The 26,288-nt window shown below is 43.1% G+C and overlaps 2 protein-coding genes across 11 annotated transcripts in view; both read right to left on the bottom strand.

The window, feature by feature from the left end:
• Positions 1 to 948, bottom strand: part of slain2 (SLAIN motif family, member 2) — a 40,046-nt gene extending 39,098 nt beyond the window's left edge. For all 9 annotated transcript variants that reach the window (XM_084307687.1, XM_084307682.1, XM_084307684.1 and 6 more), the window contains exon 1: positions 222 to 948. In XM_084307687.1, coding sequence (XP_084163813.1) covers positions 222 to 709 — 488 coding nt within the window. In that variant the 5' untranslated portion in view covers positions 710 to 948. The remainder of the gene's footprint in view (positions 1 to 221) is intronic.
• A 2,253-nt stretch (positions 949 to 3,201) lies between these two features.
• On the bottom strand, positions 3,202 to 26,067 carry anapc4 (anaphase promoting complex subunit 4). Of its 2 annotated transcripts, XM_084307352.1 has the most exons (29): positions 25,901 to 26,067; positions 24,172 to 24,287; positions 23,983 to 24,088; positions 23,694 to 23,826; positions 23,509 to 23,583; positions 23,340 to 23,366; positions 23,189 to 23,233; positions 22,997 to 23,081; positions 21,120 to 21,227; positions 18,740 to 18,910; positions 17,440 to 17,532; positions 15,732 to 15,796; positions 15,191 to 15,233; positions 14,965 to 15,041; positions 13,704 to 13,804; positions 13,564 to 13,615; positions 13,223 to 13,278; positions 13,096 to 13,142; positions 12,481 to 12,537; positions 12,332 to 12,388; positions 12,039 to 12,132; positions 11,607 to 11,704; positions 11,244 to 11,305; positions 8,806 to 8,844; positions 8,593 to 8,694; positions 6,419 to 6,517; positions 6,131 to 6,301; positions 5,008 to 5,131; positions 3,202 to 3,512 (listed from the first exon to the last, which is right to left on the bottom strand). In XM_084307352.1, exons 2-29 carry the CDS (start codon positions 24,277 to 24,279, stop codon positions 3,297 to 3,299), a joined length of 2,511 nt encoding a protein of 836 aa, XP_084163478.1. In that variant the 5' UTR covers positions 24,280 to 24,287; positions 25,901 to 26,067; the 3' UTR covers positions 3,202 to 3,296. The 2 variants fall into 2 exon arrangements, with proteins under 2 accessions (XP_084163478.1, XP_084163479.1); XM_084307353.1 differs by lacking the exon at positions 17,440 to 17,532.
• Positions 26,068 to 26,288: the final 221 nt, after the last annotated feature.

Here is a 26,288-nt window from a genome sequence, read left to right as displayed (position 1 = left end):
TGTATGTATTGAGCTGTACTGTGCTGTACCCATTCTGCAATCTGTTAATAAAGTTTTCAATCAATCAATCAGTCGTAGCTAATGTCTGGAGGCAGCTGTGTGTGGTTTTGAGCTGTCATCATCACACATTGGGGGGGACAACAGACGTGTGCTGTTGTTGTCACCTCGGTTTTAACTACAGGCTAACCTCGAGTTAGCAGATAAGTTGGCGTGCCACTCACCAGCTGTCCTCCTCCTCATGCAGGGACTCCATGTCTTCGAGGTCGAGGATCTCCACTTCATCCAGGATAGAGGTCTCCCCTTCATCCATAAAGCCCCCGATGGGATCCGAATAAAACGAGTTCAGGGTAGAGATAGCGGTGGCAGCTGAAGAAGCCCCCTCGTCCTCGTATGCCCTCCTGAAACTGATGCCATCGTAAGACAGTCTGGGGCTGAAGCGGGAGTTCTCCAGGAGCCCACCGTAGCTGCCCGTCCCGCCGAACCCCACCCCGGTGAAGCCGGCCAGCCCCGTCGTCAGCCCCGCTGTCAGGGACGACGGCTCGTATGATCCGGCGCTGCGGGGTCTGTGGTTCTGTGACACGGTTCCAGACGAAGACAACAATGTAGATCTACTCCGAAGCTGTTCGTTTTGCTGTTCGAGTTTCTTCACCAAGTCCTGTAGCTTCCGCACCTCCAGGTCAGCGTTGATATTAGAGTTGATATCCTCCATAGTGCTGCTAGTGGCTCCTCGTCGTGAGCCCGACGGAAATCCGCGGCGGTCTGTTGTGTTGCTTGTCGTTTTCCGGCTCGCGGTCTCTCACTTCTTTTTTTCCACCCAACTATTATCTACGTGTTCTTCACTGAAGACACTTTGGTGTTCCCCGCGAAGTTAAAAGGCTCAACATCGTCATCTCCAGCTATTTGTCCATACTACGGGCAGGGTCGAAGCCATTTTCACTGTTCCCCGTTGCCAACTGTGAAAGACCAACAGGCGGCGGAGAGGGTACGTCATCACGTTTGGTATCGGGAACGCGCACTCTACCAACACCTTTTTGCGCGTGTCTGATTGGCTCTTGTAAAGACTACCGATAGGGTCCAGCTGCAGCGCCGGAGAATCCTCTCACGGGGCAAGCCTGTGGCAGCCACAGAGGGCGCGCGCTGATGTACGTGACACCAGGGGCGTCGGACTCGTTCTGGTATGTCAAGGTATGGCACTCGCCATACCTTGGCAAATAACATTTTAAAAATAATCTTGTACTTTCCGCCAAACAGCTTGCTCTGTGGCTGCCAGCCTGCCACAGGCTTGCCCCTTGAGAGGATTCTCCGGCGCTGCAGCTGGACCCTACTCAAGACTACAGACAGTGTCCTGATTGATTGATTGATTGAAAACTTTATTAACAGATTGCAGAATGGGTACAGTACAGTACAGCTCAATACATACAATTGTTAAGGGGATGCAGACCAGAGAAAGACTTTCATCTTGTTTACATCAGGGTCCCCCATTTTCAATTCATCGTAACATATGACATACAGATAGATGTATGTATTGAGCTGTACTGTACCCATTCTGCAATCTGTTAATAAACTTTTCAATCAATCAATCAATCGACAGTACTGCTACATCTATACATTTGACGTAGAAACTGTACATTGGATTGGGTAGGTGGGGGACTGTACATTGGAGGTGGGTGGGTGGGTGGGGTACACTGTACAACTGTACAAACAAAACTGTACATTGGAATATTGACAAGACCATACTTGGTAATTTACTGTACATTGGAGGGGGTTGTGTTCGGACATTTACAGTGGCCAGTTTAGAATTGCAGTCTCCCTTAGGTGTTTTTTGAGAGTGTTTTTGAAAGTGGGTAGTGATTCACATTCCTTTACAGCTTTGGGTAGGGCGTTCCACATTGATGTGGCATAATTGCGAAACGTGTTTAGTCCCTTGTTTGAGCCGAATCTGGGTTTAACATGATTTGTGGAGCTCCCTCTGGTGTTGTGATCGTGGTATTCACTGACCTTTGGGAAGTATTTTGACATGTACATGGGTACCTTGGTCGTGTAGTGTAGCTGAACATGCCACTCTCTGTAGTCTGCTGCGGTCGTGTGCGGTGCTATTCCCAAAACAGGAGGTGATGTTACCAGTCAGGATGCTCTCTATTGTGCATGAGTAGAAGTTCTTAAGGATCTTCTGACTCACTTTGAACTTCCTTAGGAAGAGGCGTTGCGGGCGGTTACGTGGCGTAGTGGGCAAGGCGCTCGCCACGAAATCTGGAGACGCTGGGCTTGCCTGTTCGAGCCCAGCGCTCCACATTTGCTTTCAGTTTAGCTGGTCGTCCGTACTAATACACATTGGCCGTATTAGGGGGTGGGAAACTGATGGGTGGGGATCGGGCGTTGTGGACAGCGACTCCTACAGGTCGGTTGGTGCGCCTGCGCAGTAGAATCAGGAAGTGTCGGGGGCAGCGTGAGCCCCCCACGCGTTACTCCTCGCCACTGAGAGATCGAGCTGCGCAGGTGAAAAGATGCGACTGCTGTTACCTCAAGTACCGGAGGGGACTTGTGCTATGTATGACTTAGTCCACATTGCAGCCGGCTTGTGGGAGGCAAGAAACAGCGTCCGTGACAGGGGAGGGTTGAATTGGATGATACGAAATTGGGATGGGAGAAAATATAGAAAAATGGGAGAAAAAGTGGATAAAAAAAAAAGGAAGAGAGGCGTTGCCGTGCCTTCTTCACTACACTGTCAATGTGTGTGGTCTATGTCAAGTCCTCGGATATGTGGACTGCGAGGTACTTAAAACGGTTCACTCTCTCGACCGGTGCCCCGTCGATGCTGAGGGGGCTGTAGTCCCTGGCCCCCGACCTCCTAAAGTCCACAATCATCTCTTTCGTTTTGCTGACGTTCAGGGAGGCTGTTCTCCCAGCACCACAGCGCCAGGTTCTCTACCTCTCCCACGTAGGCCCTCTCGTCGTTTGCAGAGATCAGGCCCACCACAACTGTGTCATCAGCAAACTTGATATTTTCTATTTTCTCCATAATAAGTGAGCTACTACACCAAATATGAGATACAAGGCAGGACAATGAAGTTAGTCAGTTGGTAAAATAAGTTTAAAAAACAAACTCGCAAAGCAGTATTTTACTTACAAAAAAAGCAAACAAGATGAACAGATTCTTATAAAAACTTCTTTAATTCCAACATACAACTATTTTTGGAACTGTAAGTCCATCAGACATTCTTCTGTAACAAGCTAAACAAGCGTAAAGTCCAAATGTTACTGTGTCAACACTGATGCTTGGCTAATAGGTGAAGCTGCTAGGAGAGTTCCAGGGCCTCCTCTGACTCCAGATGCTCCTCGTTGCTCTGCTCCACATCCTCTCCAAGGCCCTCATCCTCCGTCTCAGCTTCATTCAGCGTCATCTCCAGCCCATTCTGGTCGGCACTGGCATTCTGGGACTCACCACCTTCCTCGTCTTCCTCATCCTCCACATCCATCTCAAAGGTCCGCACATGGCGCAGGTTAGAACTCAGCTGAGAGATACAAAGGGAAGGAGAGAGACCTCAGTGTTTAACAGATCCATGTTGAGAGAAATCGGTGGTGGTTTTCAATGTATGTGATGTATAGATTGGGGGGAGATGACTGCATCTAAAGGGGCCGGGTCAGAGAGGTCGAAATGTGCATGCTGACGGTTTGAGCGGTGGAAGAATAGCGGTCTAGTGGCTGGCAGTCAGTGTTAGCCAGCAGAATGTTTACATTCCTATCAAGAACATCAACAAGCTGATACGAAGGCACAGGGCACAGGAGCAGAGCGATGGAGGTTTTGACACTAATGAAACGTTTTTTTTTTTTTATTATTGATCTTTTCCCCCCTCCATTTTCCTCCGATTTTCTCCCATCCCAATGTTAGTCGTTATGCCAATTCCCAATCCCCTTCCTGGTCACTGCGCACTTACCCCCCACAGTCGGTCTGGGAGAGTGGAGGCTATCACGTGCTTCCTCCGACACACGTCCAGCCAATCAACCGCTTCTTTTCACCTGGCAGCGCGGATTCTCATTGAGAGGGCGTAGCGTGTGGAAGGATCACACTATCCCACTCAAGTCCTATCCGCGCTTAGCAGGCGCCCCGACCGAACTGTAGGAGTCGCTGTTTACAACGACCCGGACCCACCCCGCCAGCTTCTCCCACCCTCTAATACTGCCAATTGTATTAGTGTGAACGGCCAGCCAAGCTGGTGACAACCCCGGAGCTGTGAGCTGGATTCGAACAGGCGAATCTAGCCGCTCCAGGGTTTGGTGACGGACGCAATCTCCGCTACGCCACCTGACCGCCCACTAATGAAACGTTTTGATGTGTGTAAAGGTTAAAGCAGTTGTCATGGCAGCGGCACATAGTAACCAGAAGAGGGGCGGGGCCGTCGTTGCTATGACGAAGATCATATAAATCGAACAGTGGTTCCGGGTAAGGGCAGACTGATGAGACTGAGACTAAGAACAACCAAAGAAACGAATCCCACAGGAGGGAAGAAACCATCAGAGACTCTCATCCCTCTCACCCTCGCCGGTGGGGGGGGGATGACACATCATCATTAGCTTCGGCTAACACAAGGAGGGTTTTGGCTAACGACAGGCCAGAGCCACTATTGGACTGATAGCAATGACAATACAATAGGATAACATCCGAGATGAGGTTTCTGTTTATATCAATAAACAACGCTCTTTCAAGAAAGGTATGGTGTCCGAGGGTCGAATTCTTATGGAGGTGGTGACTACTTATGCTGCGGATTGCACTAACGGGGAATGATAAGGTTTTATCAGCCAGTATATGAGACGTCGGAGAGATAAAACACAACGCAGACGGTCAGTGGATGGAGAGATGATAACACAAGCCAAACAGACGAGGACGTGATACCGGCTGATTGATCAGAATCTAACGATGAGTTTTCTAAAGCCGACGACATGTTTCGTAGTGAGATGTGTTTGACTTGTAAGGCCAGGAATGTCTTCAGAAAAGTGATTCAGATTTACCACACAGGCCACTTTGCGGATCCCATTGACGACAACAAACTGAGCCTTCATGTTGTCCAGGTCCCTCCACTGATTCTCCAGCACCAGGTTCTGAGACGGGATGGCGCTACTCTGCTGGTCCAATCTGACAACACACACAGACACACACACATGAATGAATGAAAACTTTATTTAACAGATTGCAGAATGGGTACAATACAGTACGGCTCAATACACACAATTGTTAAGGGGTTGCAGACCAGCGAAAGACGTTTGTCTTGTTTACATCAGGGTCCCCCATTTTCAATTCATAGTGACAGACACACAGTTATACACAAAACAAGACAAATATAATAACAAGACCTCACAATACCACAATAATAATAACAACAATGACATTAGCAATAATAAACACAGAACATAACATAAAAAATCTACTTATACCATTACAGACACCACAATAGACAATTCCTCCCCCACTCCCCTCCCCCAGGACCCCCCAGGACAACAGCCCGACCCACCGCTAGATTGTGGCCTTTACTCTCTCTGCCGCTGAGACCCAAAGTCCAATGCCGGCCTGTCCAACCCCAGTGGCAGTGAGTCTTATAACTTCCCCCCTTGCCCCTGGTCAGGGGTTAGCTCTACCATGGTCTAGCTAGTTCACGGTCTTTAGAACCTGGCCCAGCCTGGCTGAACTGTGGCTGGGTCAACCATAATTATGTTAGAACCTGGCCAATGCTTCCCCCATGCTACAACATAAAAGATCCCAGTCTGTTGTGAAAATAAAAGTATACTGTATTCCATTTAATTATTTAGTGATATGATATCTACTAAAAAAGGGTTTTTATCAGTGAGATGGTCAGTTGTCTGTCATTCCTTTCACCTCTCCTGCACTGGTGCTAAAAATAAGCATTGATCCAAGGTGTATGAGGTACACATAGTATTTACATTGTATCATAGGAAATTCTCCCCCTATCAAGTCCCTATATCTAGCCCTGTATCAGCCTGACACAGCAGACACCAGGATCGGTATTGGTGCCCAGGCCCCAGTGGTGAATCAACGTGGAGGCTGGAGGAGGGCAAAGCTGCCACTATGCAAATAAGAGATATTAATTCTTAATGACACACTGACAGACACACACACCTAAGAGTCGGATCCCAGTTGAACTCAGTCTCACAGCGGAGGGCGGATCCAAGAGGCAACTGAGCGAGGACACGCTTCCTGGTCTCCTGCTCCTCTGATGCATGCAGAACCACAGTTAACGTCTCGTCATCATAGAAACGAGCATCCAGGCAACTGTTTACACGGAAGGGGCTGAAAAACACACACACTTTAAAATGTATATATGATATTTTTTTCCCCCCTTTCATTCAATAGTTTGTCTCCAAGTCTGATTAAAGGAATTCTGTGGAAGAATGAGAAAAGACTCACTGAACTACAGCTTCAGCAGCGACCTCACGATCACCATCAGCAACGCTCTGGAGCAGAACATTGCTCAGGTCAATAGTCATCAGACTGTTTGGAACATGCCTGTGAGGATGAGATCATAGGTATATTAGTCTCTAAGACAGAATACATGACTGTGTAACTATACATGACTAGCTCTACCGTTCTATAAGACGGTAAGAAATCTTTATTCCTTTCCCACTTTTGTGCCATGTCCAGTAGAGTGGCCAACAAAATGTCTGCGTCCTTATGTGTAGAAATCAACCAGTGACTGTTCTGCTCTATTTTAAGTCTAAGTTTATTTGCTCATATAAAAAAAGATACAACAACAAGTTAAAACATTGTGCAGGAGAGGTTAGAAGCCAACAATGGCTTATGAAGATACCTCCCCTTAATATCAATATCCATACAGGAAAAATAAGAACAACGGTTATGCAATCGTCAAGACTTCAAATCCAAACAAAGAAAAACACACACTACAATTTGCATGGACGTTGGTTGCAAGATAAGACGCATTACAATGAATTCATAAAGTGTTATAAATATTTGCTAATTAAGTTCCTTTTAAGATGTATTTCTTTTCTTTCTTGTTAATTTTTTTTTTATAATAATAATGTAGATGTTGACTGTAGTGATGGAAGTAGATTCTTCCAAAGAGATGGTCCTCTGTATTTGAATGTGTATTGATTAATGGAAATCAGACAATATGGAAGATGAAAGTCCTTAAGAGTGTCGTATGGAATAAGAGTGAATGTCTGAGGAAAGCTAGTTTGTCAATTCGAAGTTATATAGACTCTCTATACAGAAGAACAGGGTATCTGCAGGTTTCAACAAGCTTTTTAATACCACTTAGAGCAGGGGTTCTCAAACTTTTTTATACCACGACCCCATTTTATTTAGGATTTTTTTTTTGCGACCCCACACTTGATGTATCACGTAATTTCAACGTGGAAATAAGGAATATCAAAATAAAAGCACACGTTGTTGAACTTGATCATGCATATTTATTAAATGAAATTACAGCACTATGTTATCAATGAAATTAATGCATATTATCAACAAAAGCAACGGAATTGTTTATGTATACACATTTATAAAACAAGGCATATTTAGCCAAAATATGTTGCCAGAACATGAAAAGAAAATGCGTTCATGTGCGCTTTGGCAGAGATCCGCTTCTACTCTGAAAATCCGGCCTCACAGAGGTATGTTGATGCAAAGGGGACAAGCTTTCTCAGCACAGCATTACACAACACTGGGTACTCGTTCCGGACTGATATCCAGAACTTTGCGAGGGCCTGTCCAGTGAACTTTACTTTCAGTAGCTCGTCACATTGAGCGCTTCCTGCTCAGACAGTGGGAGGCCTGCTGCGTCATGCGGAATGAACGGGTCTTTGATCCAGTTGTCCAAATTGTCCTCACTCTCTCTCCGAAATTGTTCAATGAGCCCATCTAGTGGCTACAGATGATGGGATTCAAATAATGTTTTGAAACATTCTGTTCCTACAAAAAGCCATCAAGCAGAGTAAATACCCCAAAATCTCCACTGATTATCCTGGAGTGCCACTAATGGAGTTTCTTAATCCAGCTCATTATCAGCACATTTCTCTGCCAATGGGTTGTTTTTGTTTGCAAGTAAAATCCGCGCTTCTTCTCCAAGTTAAAAAAGGTGATTTAATACTCTGCCTCGAGATAGCCACCTCACTTCAGTGTGGTATAGCAGCTGGTTATGCGCAGAGCCCATTTCATCGCGGCCAACCGGCACCGCTTCTGACAACAAACCTATCCATTGCGAATCCAGGTTACACACAAAAGACCAGACCCCCCTCCCGTGATTATACGTGCGCAGGATGTAGTGAGATGTGTATTGGAATACTGTGTGTCGGCCTCCGTTGATAAAGGGGAGAGACATGGCAAATAGACACAGCTGCCAGGTGGAAAACTTGCCAATGCAAACTAGTCAGTTTGAGAACCGCTGACTTAGAGCAACATTTTATACCAATTTCACGACCATACTAGCAAAAATAAATAAATACATAGCAACACTGAACTGGTGGCTGCAGGGGGAATTATGAATGTAACACTTTATAATACCCCGCAGATAGATACCCTGAAGAAACTCAATATAAATAATATACACAGACAAGTAAGAAATGTACCTGTATGGGTCTGTTCCCTTCCGTAGCAGGTAGAGCTTGCAGGGTGAAATCTCTGGCATGCAGAACACAACATTGTGCATGTTGGCCTTCTTGTCATTCCACCTGGAACGACAACCAAACATACAGAGTATATCATTATTAAAACACACTACACACACCTGTCTGAGGTTCTCATGATAACTTATGAGTAGAGGACGTATCTGCTCTACTTACAAAGACGGAAGTTCAAAAAGCCTCGGGGTATTTTCAGAGCTGAAGACAGAGACAAACAAATATTAATAAAAATAACAGGTAATATCCATTGTATCTAATAAGAAATAACTTTTAAAGGGTAAATGAGTAAATTCGTTTGAATATGGCCACCGGTGATGTCATCGGGGACAATGAATCCTTGTGTTAATTATAACCCAACAATGAAGGTAGCATTCCCCATAGGGAGGTGTAGTGGTTACGTCATTGTTGTTTCCCGCATGGTCCACCTCACTTGAAATTGCAATGTATTTCCAATGGACACATTTCTAAATAGTCTTGTTTAAAACAAATAAAGCATCAACATTGGCATGGTGTACCTTTCTGTGTGTATTCATCCACAATCTATAGCTCAACATGAAACAATTCACAATTCAATCGTAAAAGTAGCAAAATAACAATGTTTACGTTTTCGTTCACTGAGGAACTACACTTCAGTTTGGCGCTGCTGACTGACGTCACCACAGCGTAGACTCCTGGCTGTATTAGGCGACAGTACTGTTAAGTGTAGTTCTTGTAGACAAATTAAACAACCTTATAACAAATTTTATTTCAACCAAAAATGCTTAAACAATAATGTTAGTGATAGAAGGGAACTCATTTTGTGCAAAAATGGAAAGCTTGCCAATGTTCATGAGGCAGAATTATTACAATAGCCGATAATACATTTTCCCCAATGATAAATCCCTATACGGGTGGACCGCGCAGGAAACTAAAGTGACGTCAGACTACACCTCCCTATACGACAAGGTATTGCTATCTTTTTCGCTATCTACATACGTAATTGCATGGTGCTGTAATTAACACAACACAAGGATTCAATACAAATATTTCTTTAAATTTTGTATTTAACTCATAGCTGTCAACCATCCCGTTTTCCCGGGATTGTATGGTATTTCAACCTTCCTTCCCGCCGTCATCCCGTTCCTGTATTTTTCCTGTTTTTTTATTTTTAAATTTTTTACTAAATGGCTGCAATTCCCCTCCGTGACGACAGGTGGCAGCAGTGTAGATTAGAACGTTGGCACAGGAAGTCAGACCGGAAGACGGTTGCGACCCGAAGAAGAAGAAGAACAGCGACCGGAATCCGGATAAAGGAGGGGTTTAGCTCGAAATGTAATACATTCTACGATGGACTTGAGAGGATTGTGCGGTTCCACCAGCTAAGAAAGCCAAGAAGAGCTACAAATATCTCGCCAAGTGGGAGGAGACGTTCCCGTACCTCACGAAAAGCAACGTTTCAACACTCTTATGCTTTTTGTAAATTATGTCGCGCTGATTTCAATGTCGCACACGGAGGAAAAAGCGACGTCAGTCATCATGACCAATCGGCGAGGCATAGAGGCTATGAAAAATGTTCACAAATACACTCCTTCTCAGAAGGTGTTGAGAAATGCGAGGTCTGCAACCTATACCTACAACAGGTCCCTGGCCGATGCAAGAGACCCCCACAGGGAATTAAGTGGTATCCCCCATCCATTCCAGAGTGATACAACAGTCTAATTAGATTAGATTAAAATGTATCGCCATTATACAGTACAACGAAGACATTTGGCATCCAACCAGAGTGCAAATGTAACAGTAAAGTGCAATAGTAATATACAATACTAATCAGATGTATGTACAGTACAGATCACTTTAAACAAAATAAAGAAGGAGGTATTGTATAGTTTAGATACATTAAGAGTTACAATTGTATTGTAATGTACATAGGAACATGTCTTTTTTTTATCATGCATATCTTGTGTTACCTATTCTTTTTTCTATGCCTATTTTTATTGTATTTTGCACAATCAATCTGCATTTCACTGTATGTATGTGACAAATAAACCTCTCGATTCTTCTTGAGTTGTAGTATTAATATGTACAGTGATGAAGGTATAAAGACACTATGGTAATACATTGATTGATTGCTAACTTTAACAGATTGCAGAATGGGTACAATACAGTATGGCGCAATACACAATTGTTAAGGGGATGCAGACCAGAGAAGGACTTCTTCCCCCATTTTCAATTCATCATAACATTTATGTATGCATTGTAAGATTTCAATAAATATGAACATGTTAATGCTATACTACTACATAAAGTGAATTTATACTGAATTTGTCTTACACTTCCATTCATTTAATGCAGGGATGTTCACAGCATTTCACTTTCAACCAGGTATCTGATTAATTTAATTTAACGAGGGGGAGGAGACTACATTGGGAGGGGGCGGGGCCGAGGCGAAATTTCCCGTTTTTTCAAATGCCAATGTTGACAGCTATGAACTAAATTAATGAGTGCAAAACTGTTTTAAAGTTTTTGGATGTGTGTGAGATTATGTGGGAAAGAAATCAGCATACAACAACATTAAAAAAAATTATCTCATCACACATCAACAGTAAATGTAGACCAACCTTTCTGGCACAGTGTACAGAGGCAAATAAACAGCCTGTTTTACAGATTTCCCAATGACCTCCTGAAAAACAACAGAAAAAAGTATAGCAAAAATGTTCTTTCATTAATGTATAACTGGGTGACTTTACATTGAAAAGTTGGAGTTTACATTAGTTAGTTAGTTAGGTTAGGTTAGTTTTATGTAACCAGGCATATGAGAAGAGAAAACAGCATCCATTATTAAATTACTGCAGCACTCAAAATGGTAGGGTGGTATGGTGAAGGCAAGACACTTCTTAATTTTCAAATAGAGTCAAATAAACATGGATTCAAAGAGAGGAATAAAATTAACATGCGCACACACAGACACAGACATCACTTACAGCCGGTTTCTGTAGACACAACTCAATCACAGCTTCCATCATCCTCTTGACAAAGTGTAAAGACTTTTGGGGATAGGAGGGGAACAGCAATGGGCTCTCTAGACAAACCAGAATAACATTCAATCAATCAATCCTGTCTATTACTTGTGTTGCACATCGCTGCGGGCATGACCCCCCGCATTTCACTGTATGCTTGTATGCCGTGACAAATAAAACTCTTGACTTGACTTGAATCAATCGATAATCACATTTTAGGAAAACGTCAGTAAAACAATATGAATATAGTCACCTAATGTTGCTGGCCACACCCAAGACCTAGAGGTGTAGCCAGCAAGATGACAGAAAACCTAACCACTCACATCTCATTACAATAGATAATCAATCACTTTTTTTCCTGCATACTTAGCAGTTCTAAAAGCATAGCTAGTTTACCTTTCAAGTGTGTGCTCTCCTGTAAAAACATCAGCCACTGGTTCCCCTTGGTGTTGGGTGGAGACACCAGGTCCTCATCCTCGTCCTTCAGGTACTATCATCCCACATGGAAAGAGTATCAAAGTGGTGACCCCATTCATACACTATGGCTATCAATCCCACATGGAAACAGTATCAATGTGTTGACCCCATTCATACACTATGGCCATCAATCCCACATGGAAACAGTATCAAGGTGTTGACCCCATTCATACACTATGGCCCACACCACTGTCCCTCCTGTGATTCCTTACCTGACCCACTCGTTCAACATTGAAATACTTCCCTTTGCGATCAAACAGCTCTTCATTCTGTTAAAACAAGACATTAATTTCATTATTCTTTTTAATGTTTAGAGAGAACATTAGAGATTACTGCACAGTTATGAGACTACTGACCATACCTCACTAAAATGCTCAGACAGGAAATCAGCCACAAAGGCAATGTCCTTCTGGGTCATCTAGAGAGATCAACAGAGAAGTTAAAACATGAATCCCAATTATTTTCAACCTCTGTCATCTGGCATGACAGCAATCAGATCTAACCAAAATCTTGTCAATTGGATCAAATTAAGCCGTTTTCTTATAAGTTTTAGACTATTGTGATGTAATTTATAGACATGCTGCTGCTTCCACTCTTAAACTGACCGGTCTATCATTCTGCCCTCATTACTGGTGACAGTACTGTATATCTGTATGTCATGTATGTTATAAATGTCATGATAGATATCTGTATATCTGTATGTTGTGTATGTCATAAATGTCATTATGAATTGAAAATGGGGGACGCTGATGTAAACAAGACGAAAGTCTTTCTCTGGTCTGCATCCCCTTAACAATTGTGTGTATTGAGCCGTACTGTATTGTACCCATTCTGCAATCCGTTAATAACATTTTCAATCAATCAATCAAAACAGGCTGGTTGGTCTTCTCTTGCAGAGAGATGCAAAAATTATTTTATGACACGAATCAAATGTCTCCTCTCTCCCTCACAAACGGTTGCTACAATGACCTCTCACCTTATTGAGCTCCGGAGGCACATGCTCCTCAGACATCCTCAGCATCGCTGTGTGGAAAACAAAACATCTTGAAGCAACGACAAAGAATTTAGACATAAAACCAGTGCGCTATCAAACAGGATCTTACCTACATACAGCCACCGAAAGAACGCTTTGAAGTTCTTCATACTCTTGTCAATCACTCTGAGTGAAGAAGACAAAAGGTGGAATGTGCAGGATTATAAAAGAGGATCACATAGGGGGAAGAACTGTTTCTCGCACACACACACACACACACACACACACACACACACACACACACACACACACACACACACACACACACACACACACACACACACACACACACACACACACACACACACACACACACACACACACACACACACACACACACACACACACACACACACACACACACACACTTTACTGGCGACTCAGACTACAGAACAATCAAGAAATCCTCACTGGAGAAGTTCGTTGGCTTTCAGAGAGAAGGAACCCACAGCTGTAATGGCATCTGAAAAAACACAATACACACAGTACTGTAGATACTGATCATATCAAGCAGGTTCAACAGTCATGCAGCAGGTTTATGGCCCGAGTACCTTCTATAGCTGCTGAGTCCAGGCCCAGTGGCTGAAACTTCTGTTTCCATAGAGACATCCCCTTCACCTCACTGAGGTGGTACAGCAGAGCTTCTGAGCCACTGGGAAGTTAAAGGGATAATCTGCATTTTAAAAAGCCCATCTGATTTGTAACAAGCTGTAGCCCTTTCTGTCTCACCCCCAAAATGCACTTGCACCGGTGTTTCGGTTTTGGAGAAGCAGAAAATGTTAGCATTTCTGTTAGCATCATTCTAAGCATCTTACTGAAAGTCAAAGGGGAAGAAAAATAAAAAGGCCGGTGCAAGTAATATTTGGATGACTGAAAGGACTCCTAGATTGTGACAAATCAAATTGGCTTAAAAAATGCAGACAAATCTCTTGAGGATGAGACAAGTTCAGGCAACAGCTGAAATGGAGCAAAAGTAAGAGGCAGAAGAAACCTCTGTAATATTATGTATCAGTATATATACATATTACATATTATATATTTATAAATGTATTTAAATATAAACTTATTGGATTGTATAGAGATACAGCGTTTATATATAAAATTAACAATTGAATAAAACTATATAATTTGTGATAGTTGGGCGGCTACGTGGCGCAGTGGGCAAGTCGCTCGCAACGAATGCTGGAGACTAGGCTCGAACAGGATGCCCCGCTCTCCACATTGCTTTCAGTTTAGCTGGTCGTCCACAGTAATACACATTGGCCGTATTACAGGGAGGGAAACTGAAGGGTGGGGATCGGGCGTTGTGGACAGCGACTCCTACAGGTCGGTTGGTGCGCCTGCGCAGTAGAATCAAGAAGCGACGGGGGCGGGGCCCCTCCAAAGCCCAGACCCCCGACGCTGAAAGATCGAGCCGCGCAGGTGAAAAGATGCGACGGCTGTTACCTCGAGTATCGGAGGGGACTCGTGCTATGTATGACTTAGTCCACATTGCAGCCGGCTTGTGGGAGGCAAGAAACAACGTTTGAAGACAGGGGAGGGTTGAATTGGACGATATGAAAAATTGGGATGGGAGAAAAAGTGGATCAAAAAAAATTATAATTTGTGATAGTTAAAAAGGGGTAAAATGGGAGAAAAAGTGGATCAAAAATAATAATAATTTGCGATAGTTAAAAGGGGGTAGGAATTTTAAAAATTGTATACTTCCTCCTACTCCTTTTTCGAACAGGGTATACTATGATTTGTTTCTCATTATGTTGTCTTTTGTATATCAAATTAACAGATATATTTTTGATATATAAAGATATACACCTCTGCAGGTGGCTGATCACTAGCTTCTGGATGCTGGAGTAGGAGGACTCAATGGACTGGCCAAGCTTCTTCAGACCCTGAGAGGAAAAATAAACATTCAAAAGGAAATGTGGATATACCAATATGCAACCAAATACATCTGCAACACAAGGTTACAGTAATTAATGTGAATTGCACTAAGGATACAAAACAGACTAGGTAGGTTAGGAATAATGTTTCTGCTCACCTTGACAGTCAGCTGGTTCATGAGAAGGGCCTGCAGTTCTGGACTACATTCAAACAGTGAGAAACAAGTTACATTATTTTCTACTATCACACAAACCAAATTAGTCTTCTTTTATAAGACTGCTCTCTGAAATAAATTCCCATACCACTAAAATGGTATGGGAATCCTTCGGCTGGTGAGAACTTCTGGTGCCATCTACAGGACAGTCTAAAGCACTGCACCAAAATAGCTTCACCACAACAACAACAACAACAACCACCACATAAAGAAGACACTACATAACAAAAAGGAGTGTAGTGTTCAGTATTAGGGACAAAAGTTGTATTTTCTATTTATCACCAGGGCAGGAAACAATCTTTGTCCATCGACTAGCTAGTAGCCACAGGCTGTTGGGATTCATAATTTCATTATTTGACCAGCCAAATAATTTTTTTAGAATAGAATTATAGCAGAGATTACAGGTTGTAATCCCAAGCATCTAGTAGATTATCCAAAATGCACCAACATTTCGCAGGTGTTACTCAGCCACCCTGTTTCTCACCTTGACTGTCCCCACAGCAAAAGTTCCAGAAACTCATCTTGAACTTGAGTGCTTGTGTTCTTTTCCTGAATAAAAAAACAAACAAAAAAGAATACGTGTAACTAGGGCTGGGTTAAAAAAATATCGGATTTCCCAGATTCTGAATCTATCTTCATTTGAATGAGCGATTATCGATTCATAAAATCCCAATATCGATCTTTAAAGGGGGACTATCTCATAATAATAATAATGCAGGACCTGTTGCAGAGGTCTTTATTCGGCATGCAACGACACTCAATGTTTTAGTGGTACACACAGCGGTTAGTTTTAGCACACACACCGGAACACACACGCATGCATTGTCTCTTTAGGATCGCAGATGTGATTTGTCTCTGCGATTAACCCATCCCGTCGTCCTTCCCCCCCAAGGGCAGCCGGGAGCAGACCGGCGTCAACGTGAGCCGCGCCAGGGGACCAATCCAAGTGCTCCTGTCCGTCTTCGTCAAGGACGCCACAGCGTTAGCGATCTGTTGTTGTGCATGTTTTTCCATTGGGTTTTTATCTTATCGGGGGGGGAAACCCTTGCGAGCACGGGGAGAACATGCAAACTCCACACAGAAAGGCCTGGGAGATACCCCACCTGGGTACCTGGCATCATGGAAACCTGGTCCCCAAGCGGGAATCGAACCCTGGACCTTCTTGCTGTGAGGCGACAGTGTTAACCACTACACCACCGTGCCGCTGTATCTTACTATTTCTTTCACTATTTGGGCAATTTTACACAATTCCTGTCAGTCTATGGAACACATTTGTAAGTTCTCTTTAAAAAAAATGCATTGTTTTGTATTTCTAATCAAGTACTTTAGAGCAGCATTTTCTGCCTTCAAGATTCCAAGCTTTTCTTGGCTGGGCTCCGCCCATACTCGCAATGCGCTTTGAGTGACAGTCACCCACAGTCTGAACTGGCAGACTTTGGGGAGAGAGAGATAGAGAGAGAGACTAAATAATTCTGCCACGGGGGGGCATAATCCCAATGGACAATGCATTGGTAACTTGTTTCAAAACAATATAGTTATATATCCGGATCACACCATCATCACCTTCATCACCCCCCACACTGACCGCTTGCCTGGAGGAGACTAAGGCGTGGATGAACCACAGGTTTCTCCAGGTCAACAGTTCCAAAACACAAGCCATGCTGATCGGTACCCCACACCAGGTCCGGTCAACCACCATCACCACCATCTCCTTCTCCGGTCAGGACATTCCCCTTTCCACCCTTGTCACCAACTTGGGCGTGAAAATGGACCCCCACCTCACATATGATACACACATCAAACACCTCTGCAAGACCTCTTTCTTTCACCTCCGAAACATCACTAAACTCCGCCCCTCACTCACCCTGGCAGATTCGGAGAAACTCGTCCACGCTTTTGTTTCCTCCAGACTGGACTATTGCAATGCACTCCTCATCGGGATTCCTAGCAAAAGCATTAAAAAACTGCAAACCATCCAGAATGTCGCTGCTAGGATCCTGATGAGGGTGCGCAAATATGATCACATCACCCCCACCCTCAGATCCCTTCACTGGCTCCCCGTGGAACACAGAATTGAGTACAAGGTGTCCCTCCTCACTCACCAGTGCGTACACGGTGGTGCCCCTGCCTATCTCAAGGAACTCCTCACCCCCCAGTCCTCCTCACGTTCCCTCCACTCCGGCACAGCCTACCTCCTCAAAGCCCCCAGGACTAAGCTGCACTCCATGGGCGATCCCGCCTTCTGCTCCGCCGCACCCAGACTTTGGAATGCTCTCCTCATCCACCTGAGAGCACCACAATCCGTAGAGGTTTTTAAAAGGGGCCTAAAAACATTTCTTTTTAACAAGGCTTTTGCCTGAATTTCATTCTATTCATTTTACTATCATTTTTATTTTATTTTACTCTTAGGTTCTTCACTGGTTGTTAGTCTTTTTACTTGTTTTTATTCATTTTAAATTGTTTTATTCATTTAACTTTTGTCTTTATCTCCTGTAGCACTCTGAGATTCTCACGAATGTAGAGCACGGTACAAATTGAATCCATTATTATTATTATTATTATTATTATTATATATACACCTCTCTCTCTCTCTCTCTCTCTCTCTTTTTCTGTCTTTTGGGGAAGTGCAAGTGTCTGTCTGTCTAAAACCGCTTCCGCATTATTTCCACTCGCTGCTCATATAAACGTATCACAGTTGATTGTGGGCGGGCGGTGGAAGATCAGCGTCTTGCTACGTAGGATAGCGAGTCAAATCAGAATGGCTTGGTTCAGTGGGGGAGGATCTTGTCTCATATGAACTGGAGGAATGGACAAAAATTTGAATCTGAGACATAGAAGGTGTTGATACAACCCCACATTGCTAGAAAACAATGATAAACACTGGAAAGGCCATTTATAAAAAAATAAAAAGTATAATAATTGTTTTAATTTTTTTTCATCCCCCAATTTTGTCGTTATGCCAATTACCTTCCTGGTCGTTGCGCACATTGCCCCACTGTCGGTCTGGGGAGGGTGTAGACCAGGGGTCTGCAATTAAGTTTGGCCTCGGGATAGGCATTTTCCATTAGTTCTCCCAGCCCACGTGACCATTTCTAGCATTTCCATTGGCTATAGACATAGATAATGATTGTGGAAATACAAATCTATGAAACCACTTACTTACTGAGACATCACCCAGACATGACATATGCAAAAGCCAATGTTCCAATAAAAAGTACATTCATGTAACTGCTTGAGAGTCAATTCTTAATGTAAACATTGATATTTTTAACAATGCAACATGTTAGAGGGTTCCTTGAACCATTCAAATTGTATAGCATTGAATAGAATTTTATCGGAAATCGAATCGATTCGGGACCTTGTGAATCGGAATCGAATCGTTTTGGGAAATCAGTGGCGATACCCATCCCTACGTGTAACTCATGTAATCTGCCTCGACGCCGGGCTATTACAACCTCGTCTCTCCAGACCACCCATTGCTGGCTAACTAACCTGAACGAACTTGGTGAGTCGCAGGTCCATCTGCATGAGGATGTCCTCCCAGGCCTCACACATGCAGGTCAGGGAGAGGCGCAGGTACTGCAGCAGCGTGGAGATGTGGGTGAACTTGCGAGCCATCCTGGTGACCTCCGGGAGACAGTCGGACAACAAGCCTGTGTCCAGCTGGAGGACACAGAGGGGAGGTGTCATGAGTGAAGGAGAGGAACGGAAGAGAAGGCAAATAGGGAAGGAAATAATCGGACAGAAACTAAGAATCACAAGACGGAGAGGTGGTATTTTAAGAGGGGGAAATCACCCAATTTAAGAATTCCAATATGTTATTTCCATGGTCATGGACAGTTCAATCAATATTTGTGAACATGAGCTACTCTCTCCCAACGCCAGAAACCAGAGAAGTCAAGACTCGAACTTGTGATGTCATCGGGGACGGGTATAAAGTGGGGATGGAAAGTCTGCTCCATTGACAATGAATGGGAGACTGATTTTGTGGAACCACAGAATGTTTGTTAAGTGTTTATACCAAAATTTGCTTTATTCTCTAGTACTAGTAGTCTCAGTTCTGAAACAGGAAATGTACCTGTATACTTAGAACAGGGTGCTCTCAATGGGCCTCATTCACCAATACTCTTATTATTTTTCTTATATTGTTTCTTAACAGTCTGTTAAGAGAACAATAAGAAAAGCCACAGCCGCATTCATCAACCTGTTCTTAACGTCCAAATCTGTTCTTACCCAGGTGTGTCGAATGATGAATCCCACTCATTCTAAACTGAAATGCAATTCTCGCGCAATTCATTTGCATACAGACACGCCCCGTGGGCTCATTATAATACGAGAGCCGTGTGCACAACTGGGTCTGCATTGCATGAGCGGATCCCCGTATTCAATAGGTAGCGCTGGAGCGCTTTGCTCAGATTCAAATGTATTGTCATCATACAGCACCTATAGCTATATAGTGGAATAGACTGTATTAATATTCCATATTTATACCGTCTAGTTGCACACTTCTGGCCACCTCCCACAGCGCGCGCACACACACACACACACACACACACACACACACACACACACACACACACACACACACACACACACACACACACACACACACACACACACACACACACACACACACACACACACACACACACACACACACACACACACACACACACACACACACACACACACACACACACACACACACACACACACACACACACACACACACACACACACACACTGTATACAGTACGTGCAAAATTAATCGTTCCAGCAAAGTAGGCTTTGTCAAGAATGAATGACTGTGCGCTTGTTAAGATCCAATTGTGCAGTTGGGAAATACCGGTTAAGCAGCCACTCATCTGGCTCTGCAAATAGATGAGTGCTGAACAGGAAGGTGAGGACAGAGGACAGTGGAGAGAAAATGAGTGCTGAACAGGAAGGTGAGGAGAGAAAATGAGTGCTGAACAGGAAGGTGAGGAGAGAAAATGAGTGCTGAACAGGAAAGTGAGGACAGAGGAGAGAAAATGAGTGCTGAACAGGAAGGTTAGGACAGGGGAGAGAAAATGAGTGCTGAACAGGAAGGTGAGGAGGGAAAATGAGTGCTGAACAGGAAAGTGAGGAAGGGGAGAGAAAATGAGTGCTGAACAGGAAGGTGAGGACAGAGGACAGTGGAGAGAAAATGAGTGCTGAACAGGAAGGTGAGGACACAGGACAGTGGAGAGAAAATGAGTGCTGAACAGGAAGGTGAGGACACAGGACTGGAGAGAAAATGAGTGGTGAACAGGAAGGTGAGGACACAGGACAGTGGAGAGAAAATGAGTGCTGAACAGGAAGGTGAGGACAGTGGAGAGAAAATGAGTGCTGAACAGGAAGGTGAGGACAGAGGAGAGAAAATGAGTGCTGAACAGGAAGGTGAGGACAGGGGAGAGAAAATTAGTGCTGAACAGGAAGGCGAGGACAGGGGAAAGAAAATTAGTGCTGAACAGGAAGGTGAGAGAAAATGAGTGCTGAACAGGAAGGTGAGGACAGGGGAGAGAAAATGAGTGCTGAACAGGAAGGTGAGGACAGGGGAGAGGAGAGGAGGGCAGAATCACTATTGGAACAGCCATGAATAAATAAATAAATAAGTGTTTTCTGAAATTAGACATTTACGTCTATTTCTTCTCTTGGTTATGACTTGCAAACGATGATGTTCCTAAAATCTTTTTATAATTTTAAGCCTCTGGGACGATAATTGAACATTATCCATCTAGCAACACTGACTAAGAAGTAGCGTTGTCTCCCTGTGCCATACGCATCCCATCCCTCTTCATATTATTCTAGGATATGATCCAGGGAAGATGACTTGTTTTTAAATCTGTTTTACCTGGATGTAACAGATCTCTGGGTCATTGTCAGCCGACCTGACTGCTGTGATGACGGACAGCGACTTGAGATCACTGGCAAGACACAGGCTGCGACAGACCCCTGGAATCTGTAGAGAAGAATGGGATTAATGGAGCGACGTTCAGTGTGTGGGGAAACAGTAGTAGCGTGGATACCATAAAACCTCTAATAGTAGTGTGGATAGTGGATACCGTAAAACCTCTAATAGGAGCCTTCCATGTTTATTTGCTCCTTCAACCAAAATGATGCAGCTTTTATTAACCCTTATGTGGTGTTTGCGTTTTTGTTTCTCACCCAATGGTCACAGGTCTGGTTGACCAACAACATTAGTGGGATTTTAAAACAATAAAGCCAACAATTCATGTAAAAATACTTAACAGATGTTAACTTTATCTCAATTACAAACAATCTAGACAGCATAAGGTTAATATTTGCCATTTCCCTCTGCTAGATCACATTTATCAATAAAAGTGCTATTCGTTTTTGTGATGTGATGTGTGTAAAAGTAAATAAGGCACAGTGAAGCTTTTTGTTTAATTTCTACCATATGAATGAATGAATGAATGAATGAATGAATGAATGAATGAATGAATGAAAACTGTATTTAACAGATTGCAGAATGGGTACAATACAGTATGGCTCAATACACACAATTGTTAAGGGGATGCAGACCAGAGAAAGACGTTTGTCTTGTTTACATCAGGGTCCCCCATTTTCAATTCATAGTGACATTTATGACATACACAACATACATGACATTTATGGCATAGGGACATACATGACATACAGGTATTTAGTACTGTTACATTTGTGACATACGATATTCAAATATACAGTACTGTTACCCATAGATCCTGACAGAGTATATACATATGATGGGGAGGGGACTGTACATTAGGAGGGGGTGGGTGGGAGAGAAATATACATACGGTGGGGAGAGAATATATACATGCGGTGGGGAGGAGACAGTCTATTAGGAGGGGGTGGGGGGGGTTTGGACATTTACGGTGGCCAGTTTCGAATTGCAGCCTCCCGTTGGTGCTCTTTAAGAGCGGTTTTGAATGTGGGTAGGGATTCACATTCCTTTACAGCTTTGGGTAAGGCGTTCCATATTGATGTGGCATAATTGTTTAACATGATTTGTTGAGCTTCCTCTGGTGTTGTGGTCGTGGTATTCACTGACCTTTGGGAAGTATTTTGACATGTACATGGGTACCTTAGTCGTATAGTGTATCTTGTAGACCAGGCCCATTGCAAGTTGCTGTACTCTGTCATCTACTCTAAGCTGTACTTGTTTTCATCTACAATTTCCACACCTGAACACCATGTAGTATGTAATATGAATGTGTAGGGGGGCACAGTGTGCACTCAATGAAAATGTGTTCTTCACAGAAAATGAGCTATGGCCAATGAGTCTCAGGTTAAATAAAAATAAAAATCATTGTATCTTTTAGTAAACATTAAAAACGGGTCCCACAGACCCAAACACCACACAAGGGTTAAGTCAGACAGGTTATTATTAGGGACAGGTTCTTATTTAATTTGCTCATTAAACTGATATGCCATCATGTATTACATGCATAGATATATTTAAATATTGAATTTATATTTGCAAAGTCACATTATTTGAACAAGAAGACATACACTAATATAACATAATGTAAAATTATGATGTTTGCTCTGATGCGTTTTTATCATCAGCAACAGAAGATACGGTAATACATTTTTTGGACCAGGCATTTATTAGATATGGATATTTGTTAAAACATGAAAATATTCAACAAGAGAAAGGCTATACTGGAACATGTCTATTATAAATGTTACAGTGGCTGTAACGAAGGAGTGAAAAGTACTGACCCCTTTTAAACTGGCAATCTTGTACATTCCATAAGCATACAGCTCCACAAAATCATCACTTCCACCAAGAACTAGGACGTTCAGTCTGTGTGGAAATCAAGGTTCATTATTCAGTTCAATAAAAATTATTAATAAAAATTAAATAGTAATAATAATTCTATAGGTGTGGCGTTTGTATTAGGCATACATTACCTGACTTCACCCAGGAGGTTCATAATCTCATCAGACTTTTCCTCGCTGTAACACAGATTGATGTAAGTATGATTAAATGGATTCGATCGGAAACAAAGTATAAAGCAGACAGATAACGTGCAGATGAGTCACTATTAAAATACTGTCCTACCTGAATATCTTTGATGTTGTGCTGTAGCTGGAAAATGAAAAAGCAAAACAACATATATTACACTTCAAATTAACGTTTTTCAGTTAACAAGGACTCTGTTAATTGTTAAAGGAAAAGGAGATGAAGATCAATGCAAGATAACCTTATATACAACAGATGTTATCATTACCTTTTAGGAAGAGTTGGCAATTTGGGAAGAAAAAGTTTGGATTCATCTTCAGAGGTGTAGAATGAATTGAGGACACTGAAAAATAGATCAGTTCTTAGCATTACAGTCAATGTTCAATTGCACATTGTTCTTTAAAACAAACAGCCCTTCACAGGTTTGACCTCCGCTCTGTTTACACAGCCTACCTGCTTTCTTCTAGCACCTCCATCCAGTGCATGCAGGATACAGGGCTCTCCACAGGAAACACATGGAGTATCTCTGCCTTCTCAACGTCACACAGAACCACTTGTCTGGTGTCTCCAAGGCTGAAGGCCAGGACTGTGGAGGACACAAAGACAACAACGACATAATATATCAATAACCATACGAATTGGCTGCAAAAGATCCCCCTCTTCTTCCACCTCTCACACATCATTATCTTATTATCTATCCCTCGTCTAGAATTTATGGTACATTTTTGTTGCAATTTCTTACTTTTGCCATCAGGTCTCCATGCAAGTGCAGTGATCTCCTTTCCTGTGGTCTCACTGGGTGGCAAGGTCCAAACACGCTGGAAATTGGCCAAGCGATGTAGTAGCAGCTATAAAAATAACATAAACCATATGGTTACAAACAGTGTAAATTGATCATATAAGTCGTGTTACATAATGTAGGCATACATACTTCTCCTGTGGTGTTGGCGAGGGCAATGAGATCCCTTTTGGGAGACCAGGCCATACATAGTACAGGGTTGGGAAGCTGCTTCTCTCCCACTTGTCTGAACGCAGGCATATTTTAAGCTGGGGGGAAATACAGGCACTAGGTATAAATGAATGAATGAATGATTGATTGAAAAGTTTATTAACAGATTGCAGAATGGGTACAGTACAGTACAGCTCAATACATACAATTGTTAAGGGGATGCAGACCAGAGAAAGACTTTCGTCTTGTTTACATCAGGGTCCCCCATTTTCAATTCATCATAACATATATGACACACACGACATACAGACAGTACTGCTACATCTATACATTTATGACATACCAGATTTGCAAATACAGTACTGTTTGTGATACAAAAAGTGTCAAGAAAAATAGTGTATATACATTTGACGTAGAAACTGTACATTGGAGGAGGTTGGGTAGGTGGGGTGGGGTTGGGGGGGGGGGCTGTACATTGGAGGTGGGGGGGGGGGGGGGGTAGGGGGGGGGGGCACTGTACACTGGAATACTGACAAATCCATACTTGGTCATTTACTGTACAACTGGGTTAGGACATTTGTAGGGGCCAGTTTCGAAATGCAGTCTCCCATAGGTGTTCTTTGAGTGTTTTGAAAGTGGGTAGTGATTCACATTCCTTTACAGCTTTGGGTAGGGCGTTCCACATTGATGTGGCATAATTGCTAAATGTGTTTAGTCCCTTGTTTGAGCCGAATCTGGGTTTAACATGATTTGTGGAGCTCCCTCTGGTGTTGTGATCGTGGTATTCACTGACCTTTGGGAAGTATTTTGACATGTACATGGGTACCTTGGTCGTGTAGTGTATCTTGTAGACCAGGCCCATTGCAAGTTGCTGTACTCTGTCGTCTACTCTAAGCCATCCTAGGTTGTCAAAGTGGGCAGGGGTGAGGTGGGTTCTAGGAGTAAGGTCAAGCAGTAGTCTGACCAGTTTGTTTTGAGATGTTTGTAATTTGGTTTTTAGTGCCTTTGAGGTGCTTTGGTACCATGAGGTGCAAGCATAGTCGTAGTACCCTTGAATGAGTGCTCCTGCCAGAGTCTTCAGGGTATTCTTGTTTACCAGCGAGGAGATCCGGTACAAGAATCGAGTTCGTTGGTTGACTTGTTTTATTACATTGGATGCCATTTTATCATAGGAAAGATTAGCCTCTAGGATGGAACCCAGGTAGGTAATTTCATCTTTCCTTGTGACAATATTGTCACCCGCTGTAACTGAGAAGCCGTCGGTCTTGCTTGAAAACTTTATTTAACAGATTGCAGAATGGGTACAATACAGTACGGCTCAATACACACAATTGTTAAGGGGATGCAGACCAGAGAAAGACGTTTGTCTTGTTTACATCAGGGTCCCCCATTTTCAATTCATAGTGATATAGCCCCTTTCGTGACTGTGATGCAAGCCTTGCATCAGTCATGAAAGGGGCTAATAGTGATAGTGAGTATTGGTGTGACGTTAGCTAGGTAGCTGCAGGTTATCGGTAACGCGAGTAACGCCAACTGTCAGTACTTGACCCTGAATATAAATGTTGCACTACAGTATGTATCATGCAGCTACAACTAATAGGCTAGTTGAGTTAGCAAATAGTGTTGACAACTTGACTGACTAACGTTGCTACATGGCGAGCTAGTTTGTTACAAACAGCAACAACTTCATAGGTTCTTCTTGGTATCTTACCGTTATGGAAAGTCGGGGACGTGTGAGGTACAAAATGCAATACTGAAAATGTGAACGTATCAAACCATTCACAGTCAAGCTAAATATGAACCATTTTGTTCATTCTTCTTCATAAAGTCCGGCCAACTAATGTTTTCACAATTCCGCGGACGGCGCCATGTTGGACCCCTCCACCAATCAGCTGCAGCTGCAGCGACGGAAACAACGAGCAGACAATTTAGCTATCAGGGGAAAACGCAAATATGCTACAGTGGCTTGATCAAATTGATTACAAATCGTAGACTACAATTAAAATCCCGCACTGTTGAAATAATTCAGAATCTTGCTGGTGTAATTCCAGAGATGCTGGTTGTGAATGGAGAGGAGCGCCAGGCCAGCTGTTTGGAGA

This window comes from Notolepis coatsorum (genome assembly GCF_963971535.1).
Source record: "Notolepis coatsorum genome assembly, chromosome: 2".
NCBI classification, from domain to species: Eukaryota; Metazoa; Chordata; class Actinopteri; order Aulopiformes; family Paralepididae; genus Notolepis; species Notolepis coatsorum.
This window is presented reverse-complemented; position numbering and strand designations above follow the sequence as displayed.